The sequence below is a fragment of the Aspergillus caelatus genome, assembly GCF_009193585.1.
Source record: "Aspergillus caelatus strain CBS 763.97 unplaced genomic scaffold BDV27scaffold_124, whole genome shotgun sequence".
NCBI classification, from domain to species: Eukaryota; Fungi; Ascomycota; class Eurotiomycetes; order Eurotiales; family Aspergillaceae; genus Aspergillus; species Aspergillus caelatus.
In genome coordinates, this window is record NW_022475387.1 from 43593 (window position 1) to 58956 (window position 15364).

At 49.7% G+C, this 15364-nt stretch overlaps 6 protein-coding genes across 6 annotated transcripts; 3 read left to right on the plus strand and 3 right to left on the minus strand.

Annotated features, from left to right (window-relative positions):
- Window positions 1–189: 189 nt before the first annotated feature.
- BDV27DRAFT_130522 (mismatch repair ATPase MSH6) lies at window positions 190–4469 on the minus strand. Its single transcript, XM_032067430.1, has 5 exons — window positions 4012–4469; window positions 3903–3944; window positions 3675–3846; window positions 1237–3617; window positions 190–1182 (listed from the first exon to the last, which is right to left on the minus strand). Exons 1-5 carry the CDS (start codon window positions 4333–4335, stop codon window positions 493–495), a joined length of 3609 nt encoding a protein of 1202 aa, XP_031926131.1. The 5' UTR covers window positions 4336–4469; the 3' UTR covers window positions 190–492.
- A 189-nt stretch (window positions 4470–4658) lies between these two features.
- Window positions 4659–6483, plus strand: BDV27DRAFT_11819 (ergosterol biosynthesis ERG4/ERG24). Its single transcript, XM_032064734.1, has 3 exons — window positions 4659–4773; window positions 4839–5146; window positions 5206–6483. Exons 1-3 carry the CDS (start codon window positions 4733–4735, stop codon window positions 6306–6308), a joined length of 1452 nt encoding a protein of 483 aa, XP_031926132.1. The 5' UTR covers window positions 4659–4732; the 3' UTR covers window positions 6309–6483.
- Window positions 6484–6655: 172 nt separating this feature from the next.
- BDV27DRAFT_11821 (tyrosine--tRNA ligase MSY1) lies at window positions 6656–8994 on the minus strand. Its single transcript, XM_032064735.1, has 5 exons — window positions 8588–8994; window positions 8354–8507; window positions 8012–8298; window positions 7611–7956; window positions 6656–7560 (listed from the first exon to the last, which is right to left on the minus strand). Exons 1-5 carry the CDS (start codon window positions 8923–8925, stop codon window positions 6832–6834), a joined length of 1854 nt encoding a protein of 617 aa, XP_031926133.1. The 5' UTR covers window positions 8926–8994; the 3' UTR covers window positions 6656–6831.
- A 927-nt stretch (window positions 8995–9921) lies between these two features.
- On the plus strand, window positions 9922–12208 carry BDV27DRAFT_130526 (aspartate--tRNA ligase MSD1). Its single transcript, XM_032067431.1, has 3 exons — window positions 9922–10175; window positions 10249–10955; window positions 11017–12208. The coding sequence occupies exons 1-3, from the start codon at window positions 9962–9964 to the stop codon at window positions 12133–12135; spliced, it is 2040 nt and encodes a 679-aa protein (XP_031926134.1). The 5' UTR covers window positions 9922–9961; the 3' UTR covers window positions 12136–12208.
- Window positions 12209–12225: 17 nt separating this feature from the next.
- cox10 (protoheme IX farnesyltransferase) lies at window positions 12226–14072 on the minus strand. The gene has a single exon (XM_032067432.1). The coding sequence runs from the start codon at window positions 14043–14045 to the stop codon at window positions 12468–12470; it is 1578 nt and encodes a 525-aa protein (XP_031926135.1). The 5' UTR covers window positions 14046–14072; the 3' UTR covers window positions 12226–12467.
- A 163-nt stretch (window positions 14073–14235) lies between these two features.
- Window positions 14236–15354, plus strand: BDV27DRAFT_130528 (putative monosaccharide-P-dolichol utilization protein). Its single transcript, XM_032067433.1, has 2 exons — window positions 14236–14946; window positions 15008–15354. Exons 1-2 carry the CDS (start codon window positions 14305–14307, stop codon window positions 15281–15283), a joined length of 918 nt encoding a protein of 305 aa, XP_031926136.1. The 5' UTR covers window positions 14236–14304; the 3' UTR covers window positions 15284–15354.
- Window positions 15355–15364: the final 10 nt, after the last annotated feature.

Consider the following 15364-nt stretch of genomic DNA (forward strand, 5'->3'; position numbering starts at 1 on the left):
GCGAGAATTTGAGTTGTTGCCCAGGATAATAAGATCTAAGGGTCCGGTATCTGGTGGTCTATCTAACACTGTGTTACATAGTACATAAACTCAAAAAACAAGAAAGCTCCGCTCTTATCGTTCAGTGCTATGGGTACTCAAAGTGTAACTCGAGAATCAGCGATTTTTATGTGATAAGGAATCTGTGTTCGGTGGTCGAATTGTAATGAGAAATGTTTCACGATTAGGAACAAAGAAGAAAAGAGACAGTCGTCCCTGTCAGCAGGTATACTCAAAGGCCATTGTAAATGACAGAAAGACGTCGTCTTGAATTTAATATTCCCTATATAACCACGCCAGCCACAGATTAATCAATTAAGATCCCGATCAACACATATTAACACATCCCCAAACTCCGAGCAAAGACCCCTTTTATAAAGAAAATGACGTGGCAGACTTAATCAAACACCGAATGAGTGAAGAAACATCCAGAGTATAACGTAGCAAAGGTAATCACAGAGCTTCAATAGCCTTAAGAAGTACGTCCAGGCCTCTATCGGTGATTTCATGCTCATTGACGTCGGATGATTCGCGCAGGGCCCAGGCGACATCGCTCCACCAACCCAACCCAATGAAACCACCACCTTTTCGGCGTTCAAGACTCTCTTTGAGACGACTAGTGTGTTCCCATTGCTTTGCGGCGACCTCCGCTCTCTCGATGACCTTGCTGGAAATACCGCACATGGCGGCACAATGCATACCGAAACTACCTTCGGCAACGCCGTCTTCGAGTTTATACAGGAACGTAACACGTCGCTCCTCGTCGTCTACATGGATCTTCATGCGTTTCGGTGTGATTTCAGGGTGTCCTTCAAACTCGGCCGCCAGGGAGTGGTAGTGGGTCGCGAAGAAGCCCAAGGCTCCGATGTGCGTAGCAACATGGTGCAGTACGGCTTGGGCCACGGCTACTCCATCATATGAGCTGGTTCCACGACCCAATTCATCGAGGATAACCAAAGATCGGGGAGTAGCCTCGGAGAGAATCTTCTTTGTTTCGGAAAGCTCTACGAAAAACGTCGACTGGGCGGCGAAGATATTGTCATTCGCGCCTAGACGGGACATGATGCGGTCGACAGGGGTCAATCGTGCAGATTGGCAAGGCAAGTAGCAACCGATCTGAGCCATGATGACTGCAACACACGTCTACAAGGCAATGAGTTAGCGAATTGCAACGGAAATCAGAAAAAAAGGACGTACCATTCGAAGGACGGTAGATTTTCCGGCAGCATTAGCACCAGTGAGAAGATCAATGTTAGCACGGTCACCTCCCAATTTGACGTCATTCGGTATGAAGTCTTCCACAGCGGAGAGGAGGCACGGATGGCGTAGTTCCTCGAATTCGAGTACACTTCGCTCATCCTCAACAAAGACAGGGCGGCAACTTGGTTGTCCCAGAGATGAGGAAGCCTTTGCAAGACTTATCAAACAGTCCAGCTGAGAGATAATCTTGACCGCTGCCAGCCACGTTACATAATGTTCGTCAAATCGGGCATAGAATCGGCTAGCGACTTCTTTCACAATCTGACTATGTGTCTCTTGGGCTTCCTGTAACTTACGGATAATTGTCCGAAGCTCTGGGAAATAATACCGTTTCACTTGTTTGGTTGCTGACATCTGGTCCCAGTTCTTGGGAATGTTCTTTACCTTGATCGGCACCTCCAACTGGTAGATCTCCTTGCCATTGTCACGGTAGCAGATGGCAGTAGAGCCTAACTCGCGACGAACTCGCTTCAGAAGACTATCAAGCTCGTTGTGGAGTTCTTCGATGTGGTCTTGGGAGTTGTCGAAGTCTTCTTCAATGCCTCGTTTTGGTACTAGTATACCATTCTCTCTTGCTTTGGTGCGGTCGAACGCTGTTTTCCAGTATTCAAGCAACTCATTGAGGTCCGGCATCGCACTTATCAACTGACCAATAACGCCTTCTCCGGAACCACTGTCCTTAAGAAGACTCACGGTGTATTCAATTTGCTCGAAACCCTCCAGCACGCGCAGGAAGTCCTGGGCCTTGCAATTGACAGCATGAATTCGGGAGATCAGTCGTTCCAAATCAGGCATTTTGGTTAACTGTGAAGAAAACTGATCCCGAATGCTAGGATCCGCATTAAGGGCATCAACAGCATCCAATCTGGCATTGATCTTCTTCGCATCGATCAGCGGGTGGCAAACCCACTGTTTGAACATGCGTTTTCCAAATGGCGTGATGCAGCGATTCAAAAGCTGGAATAGCGTTCCATCAGAACCTCCATCAAATGAGTTTGCAAAGATTTCCATGTTGATAAGGGTTTGGCCATCCAACACTAGGCTAGAAGCCTTCTTGATTGGGTCGTACGAGGAGAAGTTACCGATTGTTATCAAGTCACGGTCGAGTTTCAAAAGCCGGAGATATTGTACCAACGCCCCAAAGGCCGACATCACTAGTTCTTTATCACGAGCAGCTCGAAGAGCTTCCGGCCACACCTTCAGGTTGTCATCGTCCTCGGAAACAAAGTACTCGCTGACATCTAATTCCTTCACCGCAATGTCCGCTTCCCAGAACTCTTTCCCTGGCTTCAAATGGTTCCAAAGGGTAGTGGGGCCTGTATTGTTCTTCAAAATGCGGAGTGCCTTCTGTGAAATTGTAGACTTTTCGAGAAGTAGTTCTTGCGGGCGAGTCTGGGCCACGAATGTTTCAAACTTTGTCATGTCGGCATCATCGACGAACTCTGACAAGAAGAATTGGCCCGTCGCTGTGTCAACAAAAGCTAGGCCAAACGCAGGGGAATCCTCTATGATGGCTTCCTTGATAGCAACACAGTAAGTTGACATATCATCCTGCAGCATTGAGCCCTCAACCAGTGTTCCAGCAGTAAGGACAGAAGACAGCTCTCTCCTGATGACCTTGTCTTCTTTGCCCCCTTTCTTGCCATCCCTCTCGCGCATTTCCTTGCCGAGGGCGGACTCTATCTGGTCGACGCGAGCAATCTTGAACCCCTTGGCGACAAACTGATTTGCCCAGTGATCTAAACTCATTTCAGGAACGCCAACCATACGCATGTTGACGCGATCAGTGAGTTTGAGGTCGAATAACTGGTGTCCAATGGTGGCGTCATTTTCATAAAGCTCATAAAACTTTCCCTTCTTAAAGAATACGACCGTGTCCCAGAACTTCTGCTTGATCTCCCAGTACTGTTTTTCGAAGGGTGAAAATTTGGCCCAGGCCAGTGGGGGTATATAAAGGGTACGAGGGTCGTAGTCAGGGTGGCCGGGGGAATGGCCATCTATATCCCGAATATTTGCCAGCCAGGCATAGCGTTGCTCTGGCTCTGTAACATGAGCTTTCTGTTTGATTCCACTAGATGGGCTCTTCGACTTCACGGGGGCTGTTCGGTTCTGACGAGGCTCAGCACGGTTCGGATCGTACGTCCATTTCACCGCCGAGCCAGAGGACGCATCTGGAATGTCCAAGTCTAGATCTTCCTCCAAGGATGGATCTGGAGGTATAGAAGAAGACTTGGGCTTCGGTTGAGTTGGCCTCTTGCGTTTCTTTGAGGCCTTCACGTCCTCATCTGAGTCATCCGCGACAATAAAATCATCCATATCTGAAACAGTCAATGCCTGTCAAACTGCAACGAAGACTTATGAGACCAATAACTCACCTTCATCCGAGTAGCCGACATCATCTCCACCTTGTTCAAATTCATCATCGCTCTCGGGAGACAACTTTCTTCGCTTAGATACTTTGCTACTTTTCCGGCCTGGACGGAATATCTTTTCGTCGTCATCCTCGCCTTCTGAATCGGACTCGAAGTAGTTGACCTGCTTTTTAGACTACAGGCAATCAGTATACACTATGATACAGAAGCCTTGGGGGCATGGTGTCTTACCCGTCGAGATGGGGAATCGGTCTTAGCGTCATTAGAAGTCGCCTGCCAATCCAGTGAGCGAAGCTCCGTCGGCGTCAAATGTGGGATCGTGCCAAAGCACTAATCATACCTGAATATGGCTTTCATCTTCCTCGGGCTCAACCAGATCACTACTCGGTACTGGGCTAAGGTCCGAGAGCTGTGGGAGACTCTTCTTCTTGTCGCTCTTGACGGACCCTCTAGCAGCCCCGCGCTGCTCCGATACCCTCTGGGCAGGTGACGAAGCTGGTTCGGCATTGCGAGCAGTAGATGGAGTCGACGGGGATGACTTTTGGAAGAAACCTAGAATTGACTTCTGGTTCTTCATGTTCTGGGTGCTAGAAGTAGTTCGTTTGAGCACTCCGGAGGGAGGCGTTGCGGCCGGGGATGAGGATGCGGGCGGTCCTTTTGCCATTCTGGATTGATTGTGGTAAAGATAGGATTTTGAAACTCTATTAGAACATATCGTAGATATTGAGAATCTATTCAACTCAGAGAGATAGGGGTAAGACCGATGTGACGCTCTTGCGACAGGTGCAGGTGCTTTCCTGCCGGGCGGAGGGTTCGATCTATCAATTCGTCCGAAGGGCGTCGCGCGTCGACGCGTTTAGTGGTTTTCCGGCCATCATTCCGTCAACGCCTCAGGCATCAAGGGACCAACACGTCCTCCGTAAAACTTGCCTGAGGTTGGGGCGGATAAGGTGGATCCGGAGTGATGCGCATGGCCAGCCCTAACGCCCGCCCCTTAAAAGGTTTAAACAAATAATACGCTTTTCAATTGTCATACTACTTAGCAGATTAATGTTAGCAATATGCCGTCTCATACCGAATCAAAGTATGAGTTTGGTGGACCGTGAGCTCAACTTTCCTCCAGGACTGGTGTATTAGCGATCCGACTAGCTGACCTACTACTTCTAGTTTGGGTGCTGCTGCCATCACAGTGGGCCTCCCCATTCTGCTCTTCGTCTTCGCCTTTACATGTAATGATGTGACTGGCTGTCCAGTACCATCATTACTAAACCCTCGTACCCTAAGCTGGGGGAGGCTAAAATCCGAGATTGGATGGCCCCATGGGGGCATCTGGGAGCTTGGCAGTTGGGAGGTGACCGGCATGGTGCTTGCATATTACTTCCTTAGCATGATCCTCTGGAAGATTCTTCCTGCACAGGAAGTACGCGGTACAAAGCTGGTTCAGCACGGTCGTCCATTAACGTACCGCTTTAACTGTATGAGGATTCATGTGACACGCAGCTCAACACTAGTCTTTGCTGACATTCCTATCTAGCTTTCTCGTCTAGCATTGTTCAGCTAGCTGTCTGCGCCATTGGAACATATCTAAAGGGGGCAGACTTTGTTGTCTGGACGTACATCTCCGACAATTATGTGCAGATGTTGACCGCCAACATTCTGATATCGTATGCCCTTTCCGCATTTGTATACGTTCACAGCTTCAGCGTGGACACCAACTATCCAAACAAGGAGCTCCGTGAGTTAGCTGCTGGTGGAAACACTGGCAACTTTGTATACGATTTTTATATCGGTCGTGAGCTGAACCCTCGCGTGACTCTCCCATTCTTCGGCGAGTTTGACATCAAAACCTGGTGCGAGATGCGCCCCGGCCTAACTGGATGGATATTGCTCAACTTGGCATTTATTGCCAAGCAATACCGCACCTATGGCTTCGTCTCTGATAGTATCCTCTTCACTGCTTCCGTACAAGCATTCTACGTTCTTGACGGTCAGTATAACGAATCCGGCATTCTTACTATGATCGACATCACCACGGATGGCTTTGGGTTCATGTTGTCTTTCGGAGATCTCGTTTGGGTACCCTTTCTCTACTCAACCCAGTGCCGATACCTCGCTGTTTATCCCTTGCAACTTGGATGGACAGGTATCGCCACCGTAAGTGCGGTCTTCGCACTCGGGCTGTACATTTTCCGCGCTGCCAACACGCAGAAGAACGTTTTCCGTACCCAGCCTAGTGATCCAAGTGTGGCAAATTTGTCGTACATTCAAACCAAACGAGGAACAAAACTGTTGACGGCAGGATGGTGGGGCATGTCTCGCCATATCAATTACTTTGGGGACTGGATCCAATCCTTGCCCTTTAGCTTACCGACAGGACTGGCAGGCTATACTATCATGTCGGCTGGTAGTGCAACGGCCTTATCAACGGACTTCAAGATGCTTGATGGGCGGGAGGTCGTCCAGGGAGAGGCCAAAGGCTGGGGAGTTATTTTTACCTACTTTTATGTGCTTTACTTTGCCATCCTCTTGATGCACCGCGAGCGGAGAGATGATGCTATGTGTGCGAAGAAATACGGAGAAGACTGGGAGGAATACAGGAGGATTGTGAAGTGGAGAATCCTGCCTTGGGTCTACTAGATGGACGGACAATCTGGCAAACATCTATTACATTTGTACACCAATTAGCTAGAGAGGTATATGCGCATGGCGGGTCTTGTCATCTAGTCTATGGATCACAATTCTGGACATATAAATGCTTGCATTTAGGCAATTCCAGGAAACTCTAATAATAATTTCATACACGGAAGAATTTGTGAAACTAGTTGCATGTGGTTAGCCTGGATACATATACTTCAACAAATAGCAATCCCATGGATGCGTACATTTAAGCCATACGAAGATTTAGCTCTACGAGACGAACTTCATACATGTATATGAAATAGACACTTGTGAATTAAATAGAGTAAGGGAAAGAGATGGGAGATGAAGCAGGGTTCCTAAAATAGCACTGCCGGGTAGTTATGGCAGGGACTAAACATCGTACAGCGTATCTACAAGTCTAATATAATACATGAGGGAAGTATGGTGCGAGTGCGACTATAACCTACTCACTCCAGCCCTTCTTTCCTCCCCCTTTCATAAAAGGCAGGGCCTTTGTTTTTCAGTTATCCGTAGCGGGCTGAGGAGCGCTTTCGTCCGATTCCCAACCAGGGGCACTGAGTCCGAGCCGTTTGAACTCCTCGTCGCTGACAATCTTGACCGTCTTGAACTTCCACTTACCCAACTTGAGGAATAGGATATTACCATCGACAATGAAGTCTTTGGTCTTCTCCGCTGGCCATGTTAAAATGGGTGTAAAGGCCAGGTCGTCCGACATTGGGCCAGAGTCTCCCGGGCGGCTCCCCACATAGGCCCCTTTGTTCGAAACGATGCGATGGCCTTCACCTTTAGAAGAAACCAGGCCCGCAGACCACAGGATCTTGTGGAAGTTTTGGCCATATACCAGAGACTCGGGGAGAGTAACCTGGATGCTTGGCATGTTCGTGAAATTAGTTTGAGGAGCATACTGATTTCCTGACTGAGGATTTGTGAAACCCGACGTCGGTGACTGGGCGTGGCTAGCAGGTGGACTGGAGTTTTTTTGCAGGGGAGTAGGTTCAGCTGTTGACGACCGTGAGCGGAACAATTGACGGTGTTGGAGAGCAACTGCATCCGCCTCTTGTTTGCCGTGGATAAGCTCCACGAACTCTGCAGCCAACGCGTGCTGAGCGACCCGTTTGGATGGGTCTTTGTTTTGCTCTTCCATGAGCTTGGCAATTTCGGGTAGGGGAAGGAAAGTAAACATTTTAAGATAGCGCTCGACAACATCATCCGGAGTTCGAACAAAAAACTGCTATCTGTTAGTGATCTTCTTTGATTGGGGCACCCAGTCGAACAAACCTGATACAGCTCGAAAGTAGAGGTCATATCCTTGTCCAGCCAAATAGCGTTGCCGGCAGACTTTCCAAACTTTTCACCATTTGGTGCCGTCAGCAGTGGCGTCGTAAGCCCAATAGGGTTATCTATATCATCTTCCAAAGGGTCTCTTTCCTGCTCCATAGCCGTGTTCTTGCTAATAGCCTTCACGGAATCCATACCGAAGAGAATGTTTCCATACTGATCAGTGCCTCCTACTTGGACCTGAACGCCCTTCTTGAAGAGAACCCACCAATCCCATGCCTGCAACAGAGGATAAGAGAACTCTGAGAATGACATGCCATCGCCTTTCGACAACCGGTTCTTGACACTAGACAATATGTCAACAAGTGTGTCCAGGAAGGAAAAGCGTGTATAGAACATACGTCTCTCTGCCAAGCATAGGGCCAAGTCGCATGTGAGCGCCTAGGTCCCGAAGAACTTCAATGAATGGTACCTTGTTCCACCACGTGTTGTTATTTACCAAAGAACGCTTCCATGCCCATTTCTTCTCGTATCCATGTCTCTTGCCGTACTGTTCAATGCTTGTGCCCAGCCTCTTCAACTGCATGTGCATGCTGGCCATGTTCGCTTTTCGCACCGAGCTGTGGACTTGTTCTCTTCCTTTCAGTCGTCCTGTTGGGTCACCGACACGGGATGTGGCACCACCAAGCTGTTTTGCATTAGACAAGCATCACGATAGATATTCTCGGTAGAAGTATACTGACCACCCATGTTACCGGCAACCCCCATACGTAACCCCAGGCCAAAACCATGAACGGTAACATGTGGCCGACGTGTAAAGAAGGAGCTGTAGGGTCTACACCAGCATACATCCCTGCCCTCTTCTCCGTAAACACTTTGTGTAAAAGCTCCCGCTCACTATAGGCCCAGACGGAAACAAGTCAGTTACAACATCTAGCGGTTACTGATCGTAGTTATAGCTCCTGACAATAGCTTACCCGACAACATCATGCAACAGCCCTCTCTCTTCGAGATGTTGCGCAAAACTCTTCCGCTTGCCAGCTTTGATCTCTTCGGCGAATTCAGCCCACTCCTGCTCCGCCTCTTTCGTCCTCCGTATGTGCTGTTGTGTGATCCATCTTGTTTGCTCGGCTACGCCACCACTAGCCGTGATCCTTAGCTCAGGTCGACCGACATTGGACTGCAATGCACTCTTTTGCAGGGTCTCAGCCGTCCGTACATAGTTGCGAACGCTCCATACTGACTGTCGGATCGGGGAAGCGACTGGGACGCGGAGGCGCGCCGCGCGAGGAAGGGTTCCTAAGTGCGGCCTCATCGGACCAGATTATTGCAAAAATCAATCAATCGCAAGCAAATATGCGATTACGTGTGTGTGAAATTGAACCAGAATGGGAAACCGCCTAGCTGATATTCAGTAACTTTTAATCTGATCTCCGACGATAAGAAACCGACGGAGAATCTTTGATGCGGAGCTTATTTCCTAAATCGTCAAGGCTATCAAGCTGGTAATCTTCGCCATTGAGCTTTGCATAACACATCGATGGGGTTTATTATTATGCCCTTTTCTTGTGTAAATAACCCTGGGGAGGTATCTTCTGCTTCGTTACGAAGTCTTTAGCCTGGATTGCACGGACTACAAGGTTAGGTTAGTTGAGGCGGACTACGTCTGAATATATGGCCAGATATTTAAATTTTGAACATGTTGATATTGCGAAGTACTCGCTTGGTACATAAGTATAGAAGTAATTGAGATCAGGTCGTCGATGTGCAGAGCCCTGTCATCAAGGCACGGTCCAAGGACAAGCGCCATTCTAGGGTCATTGACACACAAATTCCTCGTGAGAGGAGAACACCGCCAAGTATTGTGTTGTATCAGAGATGCCTGCATCGCGTCCGTCAAGTAACAAGGTGGTGTGCCGAACGCCTTTATCACCCTCCCTCCGTCAGGATCCAAACAGCCCTTAAGCCCCGAAAGGAGAGCCGCAAGGTTCCATGAGAAGAGATAGATCAACTATTACACGCTAGGCTTTCATCATCTATCATATGTTAGCAATGTGTGCGCGTTAGTCTGAAGAAAGAAAAATGTATATCTCACCTATTCAAAACTTGGAAGGATGAAGAAAAGAAATTTAGACGCGGAATTTCGGACGTTTTTATGTAGTGGGCCATCTAACGCTAATCCCTGTTGGTCGGGCGGAAGGTTTCTGCCCCATCTTGCAATTATTATCCTAAATCTACCATCTTTCAGTCAATGATACCTTTAGATTAATGTTAAGTATTGGACTTGTAAAAAATCTCTCATTTCTTCTCAATTGAACAGTCTTCCCTCAATCTTGATAACTAACACAAGTATGATCTTGAGCAGAGTGGGGCGGCTTCCTCCACGCCTTTGCTCAAGCTATATCGGAATCTCGAATTATCTCCGCAGCAGTAGAACAGGATTGAGAGCAGGTATTCAAGGTCGTACTCATGCTCCAAGATTGTTTCATACAAGGTCTACCCTTTGTGAACAGCATGACACTACAGTGGGGCACCCGCAGTTCCTAGAACAATACAAGCAAGCCGGTACTTATACCTTGTATCCTCGCCATATCCTGATCTTCGAGCAGCCTGAGAAGCTAATGCGTTAGCTATGCAGTTGAATTTCCCCCTGCTACATATGATTTTGAATCATTTCTCTCCCAAGCTACCCCAGATGAAGAAGTGGTGCTCCATGGCTATCTCGGAGTCCGTAAGGATCTGTCGAAGAAGCTTGCCTTTGTGCGCTTGACAGATCCAACAATGAAGCATAGCATCCAGCTAGTCTCGCTCGCCAAGAACGGTGCATTGGAGAAGCTGAAGTCTGTGAGAGCCAACAGCCCCGTTGCTGTCCGAGGAAAGGTTAAGGCAAAGCAGGCAAAAGGCTCCGAGATGGAGAAGGCCGATCCCTGGGAAATCCAGGTTGACGATATTCGGCCACTAAATGACTTCCCAAGTGATATCATAATGAAGTCCGATACTGTTTTTGCTCCGAAACAGCGATTTCTACAGTTGCGTTCGGACAGCGAGTTGCGTGATGCGCTGCGATTCCGCGCTCAAGTGCACAATGTCTGCAAAGAAGAGCTGGAACAATGTCAACCACCGTTTGTGGAAATAGAAACGCCTCTTCTGTTCAAGTCGACACCAGAAGGTGCTCGTGAATTCCTTGTACCAACCAGAAAGCGCGGCTTGGCATATGCTTTGCCTCAGAGCCCGCAACAGTATAAGCAGATCTTGATGGCGAGTGGAATACCAAGATATTTCCAGTTCGCGCGCTGTTTCCGCGACGAAGATCTCCGTGCAGATAGACAGCCGGAGTTTACTCAGGTAATGGCGCTCCTCACCGTATCAATCTATCTTTAATCTACACCCCTAACAATTTGACTAGCTCGATATGGAAATGTCTTTCGCAACCGGGGAGGACGTTATGCGGACCGTGGAAGGAATCATACGCAGACTGTGGTCAACTTTGATGAAAGACCCCGGGCCATCAGGTCCCTTCCAAAGGATGTCCTACCAGGACGCCATGAGTCGCTATGGCTCCGACAAGCCCGATACCCGGTTCGGAATGGAGATCTCGCGAATTGAGCACCTTCTTCCAGTGGACCTTGTCAGCAAGATTACACCCCTAACCCTCCCTATAGTTGAAGTCTTCAAAATCGAAAACAACGAGAATGACCCCGCCGCTATGTCCGAATTTATCTCCCAATTTCTTGACTCACCAGCCGGTGTGCCCTTCAACAACAACCCAGAAGGTGGCCCAGGTATTTTCGTGTACGACGCAAAGAAACCCTTATGCGGTTTACAGCCGTTCGGTTTCGAGGCTGCTGAGTACTTAGAAGAAATACTCGAGCTTGACCACGGTGACCTCATCGTAATCCAAGCTCGTGAAAAAGCCCCCTTCTCCGGCGGCTCGACTCCAATCGGTGACCTCCGCCGCGCCCTCCATTCTGCAGCTGTCACCTCCGGATTCAAGCCTGCGCCCACGGGCTTTGACTTCCGCTGGATAGTCGACTTCCCCCTCTTCTCTCCTTCGAGCGACTCCGAGCCCGGCCAAGGCGGCGCAGCCGGAATCTCATCCACGCACCACCCTTTCACGGCCCCCAAGACTGCCGCTGACGTCGACCTCCTCCTAACGGACCCCACAAAGGTCGTCGCAGATCACTATGACCTCGTTGTCAACGGTGTTGAACTTGGTGGTGGCAGTCGTCGTATCCACGACGCTACGGTCCAGGAGTTCATCCTCCGAGACATTCTCCAGATGCCCGCTGAGCGGTTAGCGGATTTCTCCCACCTACTAGAAGCTCTGCGAGCCGGCTGCCCGCCGCACGCTGGTTTGGCTTTGGGATTCGACCGTCTTGTCGCCGTGATGCTGGGCAAGGAGTCTGTGAGAGACGTCATCGCATTCCCGAAGATAGGCAAGGTTGGAGAAGACCCGATGGTTAAGGCGCCTAGCGTTATGACCGAGGAGGCATTGGAGACATACCACCTTCGACTTAAGGAGTGATTTTGGTTCTCGCGGCTACGACTAGCTAAGAGCTGTATATATACAATGGGTCTGTACTATAGATAGATGTAACATATGATACCCGATCTCTTCTCAAGTGGTTTTAAAATACCCGTAGTGTATTTGCATTCTGGGCCATTTGGCCAATAGCTATTGATGAAATAATGCAAGATATAGAAGGAAATTCATGACTATATATACCTACAGTTCGGAGATGTCAAGAAGAGCAACCATGTCTGTTATACAAAACGCCATCACCGTACCAAAAGGGAATCAATCTAATACACAGGCAAACCAAGACAAGGCTACAGTGGAGGAATACCACTGAGTAACTATGCCGCGTTGGCAGGACGAGAACTGGAGACAGAGGCCGACTGGGATACGACCTGGTTTCCTGTGTCTCCATCTTCACCTTCGTCGTCATAGTAGAGATAATCATCCTCATCTTCTTCGGGTTGACCGAAGGCGTTCCTCCAGACACCGTCCCATAGGCCCTTCTTCGTAACGAGACCGCCGACAAGCAGAATGGGAAGTTGCCAGATACTGGCCCAGAACAAACCGCGGGCCGTACCGTTAGCACCTTGATGCTGCCAGAAATGATATGCTTCTTTCACCAGCCAACCGTTGGCGATTGAGCTGCTGACCAAGAAGCCGTGGCCGACAACACCAACATACCAAAGACCAATGGAGATCGGGAACATCAGAATGGAATAACGCAACGCGACGCGGGCATTGCGAGCGGGATTGACCCAGCAGAGCATCTTGTATCCGGCTCTCTTGTATTCCTCGCGGATAGTGTGGGAGAGGGCGTTGAAATGGGGGAATTGCCATGCGAATAGAATTCCTCCGAGCAGCCAGCCACCAATGCTATCTTGGCTGAAGAGCATGTCGCGCCATGTGTCGTGGCCCGTTGTTGCTGTCTGACCTGCCGCTGCGACCCAGCCCATCAACGGAGGAATACCTCCTACGACAGCACCGACCCAGGTATTGATTACATGTATACGCTTCAATGGCGTATAAACGAAGGCGTATAGGAAGATGTTAGCAGCCGAAAGACCAGTCACGGTTGGGTTGGTGCCGAAGTATAGCAGAGCGAGACCCGAAGCGGCTGTGGCAACGGCGAACAGAAGGGCAGCACGGCGGGAGACGAGACCACGGACAATGGGCCGGTTTCGTGTCCGGGACATAAGTGCATCATATTTGGGTTCGAACATCATATTCAATGTATTGGCGCTGCATGACGAAAGGAATGTCCCCGCCGTGAGGTAAAGAAGAGTAAGGGTAGAAGTTGATAGAGTCGGAAGCGGCGTCATTGACGGGTCGAGAGCAAGGAGAGACGAGATCGGGTACATGCCATACGCAGATGTCGTAGACAGCACGATCAACACTGAAAGACGAGGTTTCGTGAGAGCAAGATAGGCGGCTATTTTGCGGCGAATAGAGGTTTTGGGGAGGGCGGCTGAGAGGTGCGACAACTGCGCGGAGGCATCTGGCGGAATAACATGATCTGCTCCATTATTCCCAGATGCCTCTTCCTTTAGACGTTTCCTTCTGCGATGAGGCAATTCTGACTCAATTGATTCCGTAGAGGCCGACCCCGCCTCGCCTTCGCTTCTGGAGGTATTGGCAGCATTCGCCTGCGCGGAACTGGTGGACGATAATGAGGGGGAAATCCCGTCCTTGCTCGGTGTACCCTCAATGCCTCGATTAGCAGAAAAATACGTCTTCTGGAGGACGGCGGAAGAGGATTGATCATCTGCAACGCTTGACTGTGATCGCGCGGACGACAGGAAGCTGTGGAGGGCGGAGGGAGGATGAGGACGGTTGTTGCGTATAAGACATCGGGAGCACACGAGGGACGGATCCCGAGTCGATCCCAGCCTCCGAAAAGAGGAGCGGAGGAGGATCATGGTGAAAAGGACATTAAGGAGGATCTGTTAATCTATCATTGAACCTCGTAGGACAAGGTTAGAATTCATGTTGCCCTATCGCGACGGAGAATAATTCCTTCGTCCGGCGGTAGGGACCATAACCGCAGTTCGGCGAGTTGTTCTGACAGCTATCAATCAGTCCACTTATCTTCAAAAAAAAGTTCCGTCCTACAACTCTCACCTCAGCGATCTGGCTTGGGCCTTTCTGTTTTCATATATTTACAACAGTTAACTCAAGATGGCCGCTTCCATCATGGAACCCCTCCAGCAAAATATTATCACCCCTCTCCAACCTTACCTCCGTCAGATCGTCTCGTCGCTGCCGGAACCCGTCCACGATACCGTCACCTCGCTGATCGGATCGTCCTGCCACAACGCTCTTTTGGTTGATCTTGATGTCACCAAAGATCCTGCCTGCACGTCCCTTGCTATCTCCAAGGCTCTCGGAATTGCCATCGTGGGTGCCAGCGCTATCGTGAAGGTTCCCCAGATTCTGAAATTGATCGGATCTCGCTCCTCGGCCGGCGTGTCCTTTGTGTCGTACGCTCTCGAAACTGCTAGCTTGCTCATCACGCTGTCGTACAGTGTGCGCAACCAGTTCCCTTTCAGCACTTATGGCGAAACCGCGTTGATCGCCGTACAAGATGTAGTGGTGGGTGTCTTGGTGTTGACCTTCGCCGATCGATCAACTGCGGCTGCGGCATTCATTGCTGTTGTTGCGGCCAGTGTGTACGCATTGCTTTTCGATCAGACTTTGGTGGATGCGCAGACTATGTCTCTTTTGCAGGCCGGTGCTGGTGCCCTGGGCGTTGCGAGCAAGCTGCCCCAGATCATTACCATTTGGCGCGAAGGAGGCACTGGACAGTTGAGTGCTTTCGCGGTATGTACCATGTTTTCTCCCGCTCTCAACCAGCTTGGAATCTCGACTAATGTTGATTCAGGTGTTCAACTATCTTGCCGGCTCTCTGTCCCGTATCTTCACTACCCTCCAGGAGGTAGACGACAAGCTGATTCTGTATGGCTTCATTGCCGGCTTCACTCTGAATGTGGTCCTGGCAACCCAAATGGTGTACTATTGGAAGGCGCCGACGAAGCCCAAGAAGGCGAAGAAGGCAGCTCCCAAGCCCGTGGAAAGGGCTCCTGTTGCACAGAGCTCGGGCGCATCTGCCTCTCCCAAGCCGTCTGGAAAGACCCCCACTACGCGACGCCGTGGTTAGTTTCGTTATTGATTACTTTCCTCAGTACGCAGTTTTAATGATACAACGTAATACATTCTCTTCACGAAGTGTTCTATTCTC

Coding starts and splice junctions, on each gene's coding strand:
- BDV27DRAFT_130528 (XM_032067433.1), top strand. CDS start 14,305: ATGGCCGCTTCCATCATGGAACCCCTCCAGCAAAATATTATCACCCCT. Junction 14,947..15,007: donor GACAGTTGAGTGCTTTCGCG/GTATGTACCATG, acceptor ATGTTGATTCAG/GTGTTCAACTATCTTGCCGG.
- BDV27DRAFT_11821 (XM_032064735.1), bottom strand. CDS start 8,925: ATGAGGCCGCACTTAGGAACCCTTCCTCGCGCGGCGCGCCTCCGCGTC. Junction 8,299..8,353: donor GGTTGCCGGTAACATGGGTG/GTCAGTATACTT, acceptor AATGCAAAACAG/CTTGGTGGTGCCACATCCCG. Junction 7,957..8,011: donor CCTATGCTTGGCAGAGAGAC/GTATGTTCTATA, acceptor CATATTGTCTAG/TGTCAAGAACCGGTTGTCGA.
- cox10 (XM_032067432.1), bottom strand. CDS start 14,045: ATGATCCTCCTCCGCTCCTCTTTTCGGAGGCTGGGATCGACTCGGGAT.
- BDV27DRAFT_11819 (XM_032064734.1), top strand. CDS start 4,733: ATGCCGTCTCATACCGAATCAAAGTATGAGTTTGGTGGACC. Junction 4,774..4,838: donor AAGTATGAGTTTGGTGGACC/GTGAGCTCAACT, acceptor TACTACTTCTAG/TTTGGGTGCTGCTGCCATCA. Junction 5,147..5,205: donor ATTAACGTACCGCTTTAACT/GTATGAGGATTC, acceptor ATTCCTATCTAG/CTTTCTCGTCTAGCATTGTT.
- BDV27DRAFT_130522 (XM_032067430.1), bottom strand. CDS start 4,335: ATGGCAAAAGGACCGCCCGCATCCTCATCCCCGGCCGCAACGCCTCCC. Junction 3,618..3,674: donor TGTCGGCTACTCGGATGAAG/GTGAGTTATTGG, acceptor TGACTGTTTCAG/ATATGGATGATTTTATTGTC. Junction 1,183..1,236: donor AATCTACCGTCCTTCGAATG/GTACGTCCTTTT, acceptor ATTGCCTTGTAG/ACGTGTGTTGCAGTCATCAT.
- BDV27DRAFT_130526 (XM_032067431.1), top strand. CDS start 9,962: ATGATCTTGAGCAGAGTGGGGCGGCTTCCTCCACGCCTTTGCTCAAGC. Junction 10,176..10,248: donor AGAACAATACAAGCAAGCCG/GTACTTATACCT, acceptor TTAGCTATGCAG/TTGAATTTCCCCCTGCTACA. Junction 10,956..11,016: donor GACAGCCGGAGTTTACTCAG/GTAATGGCGCTC, acceptor CAATTTGACTAG/CTCGATATGGAAATGTCTTT.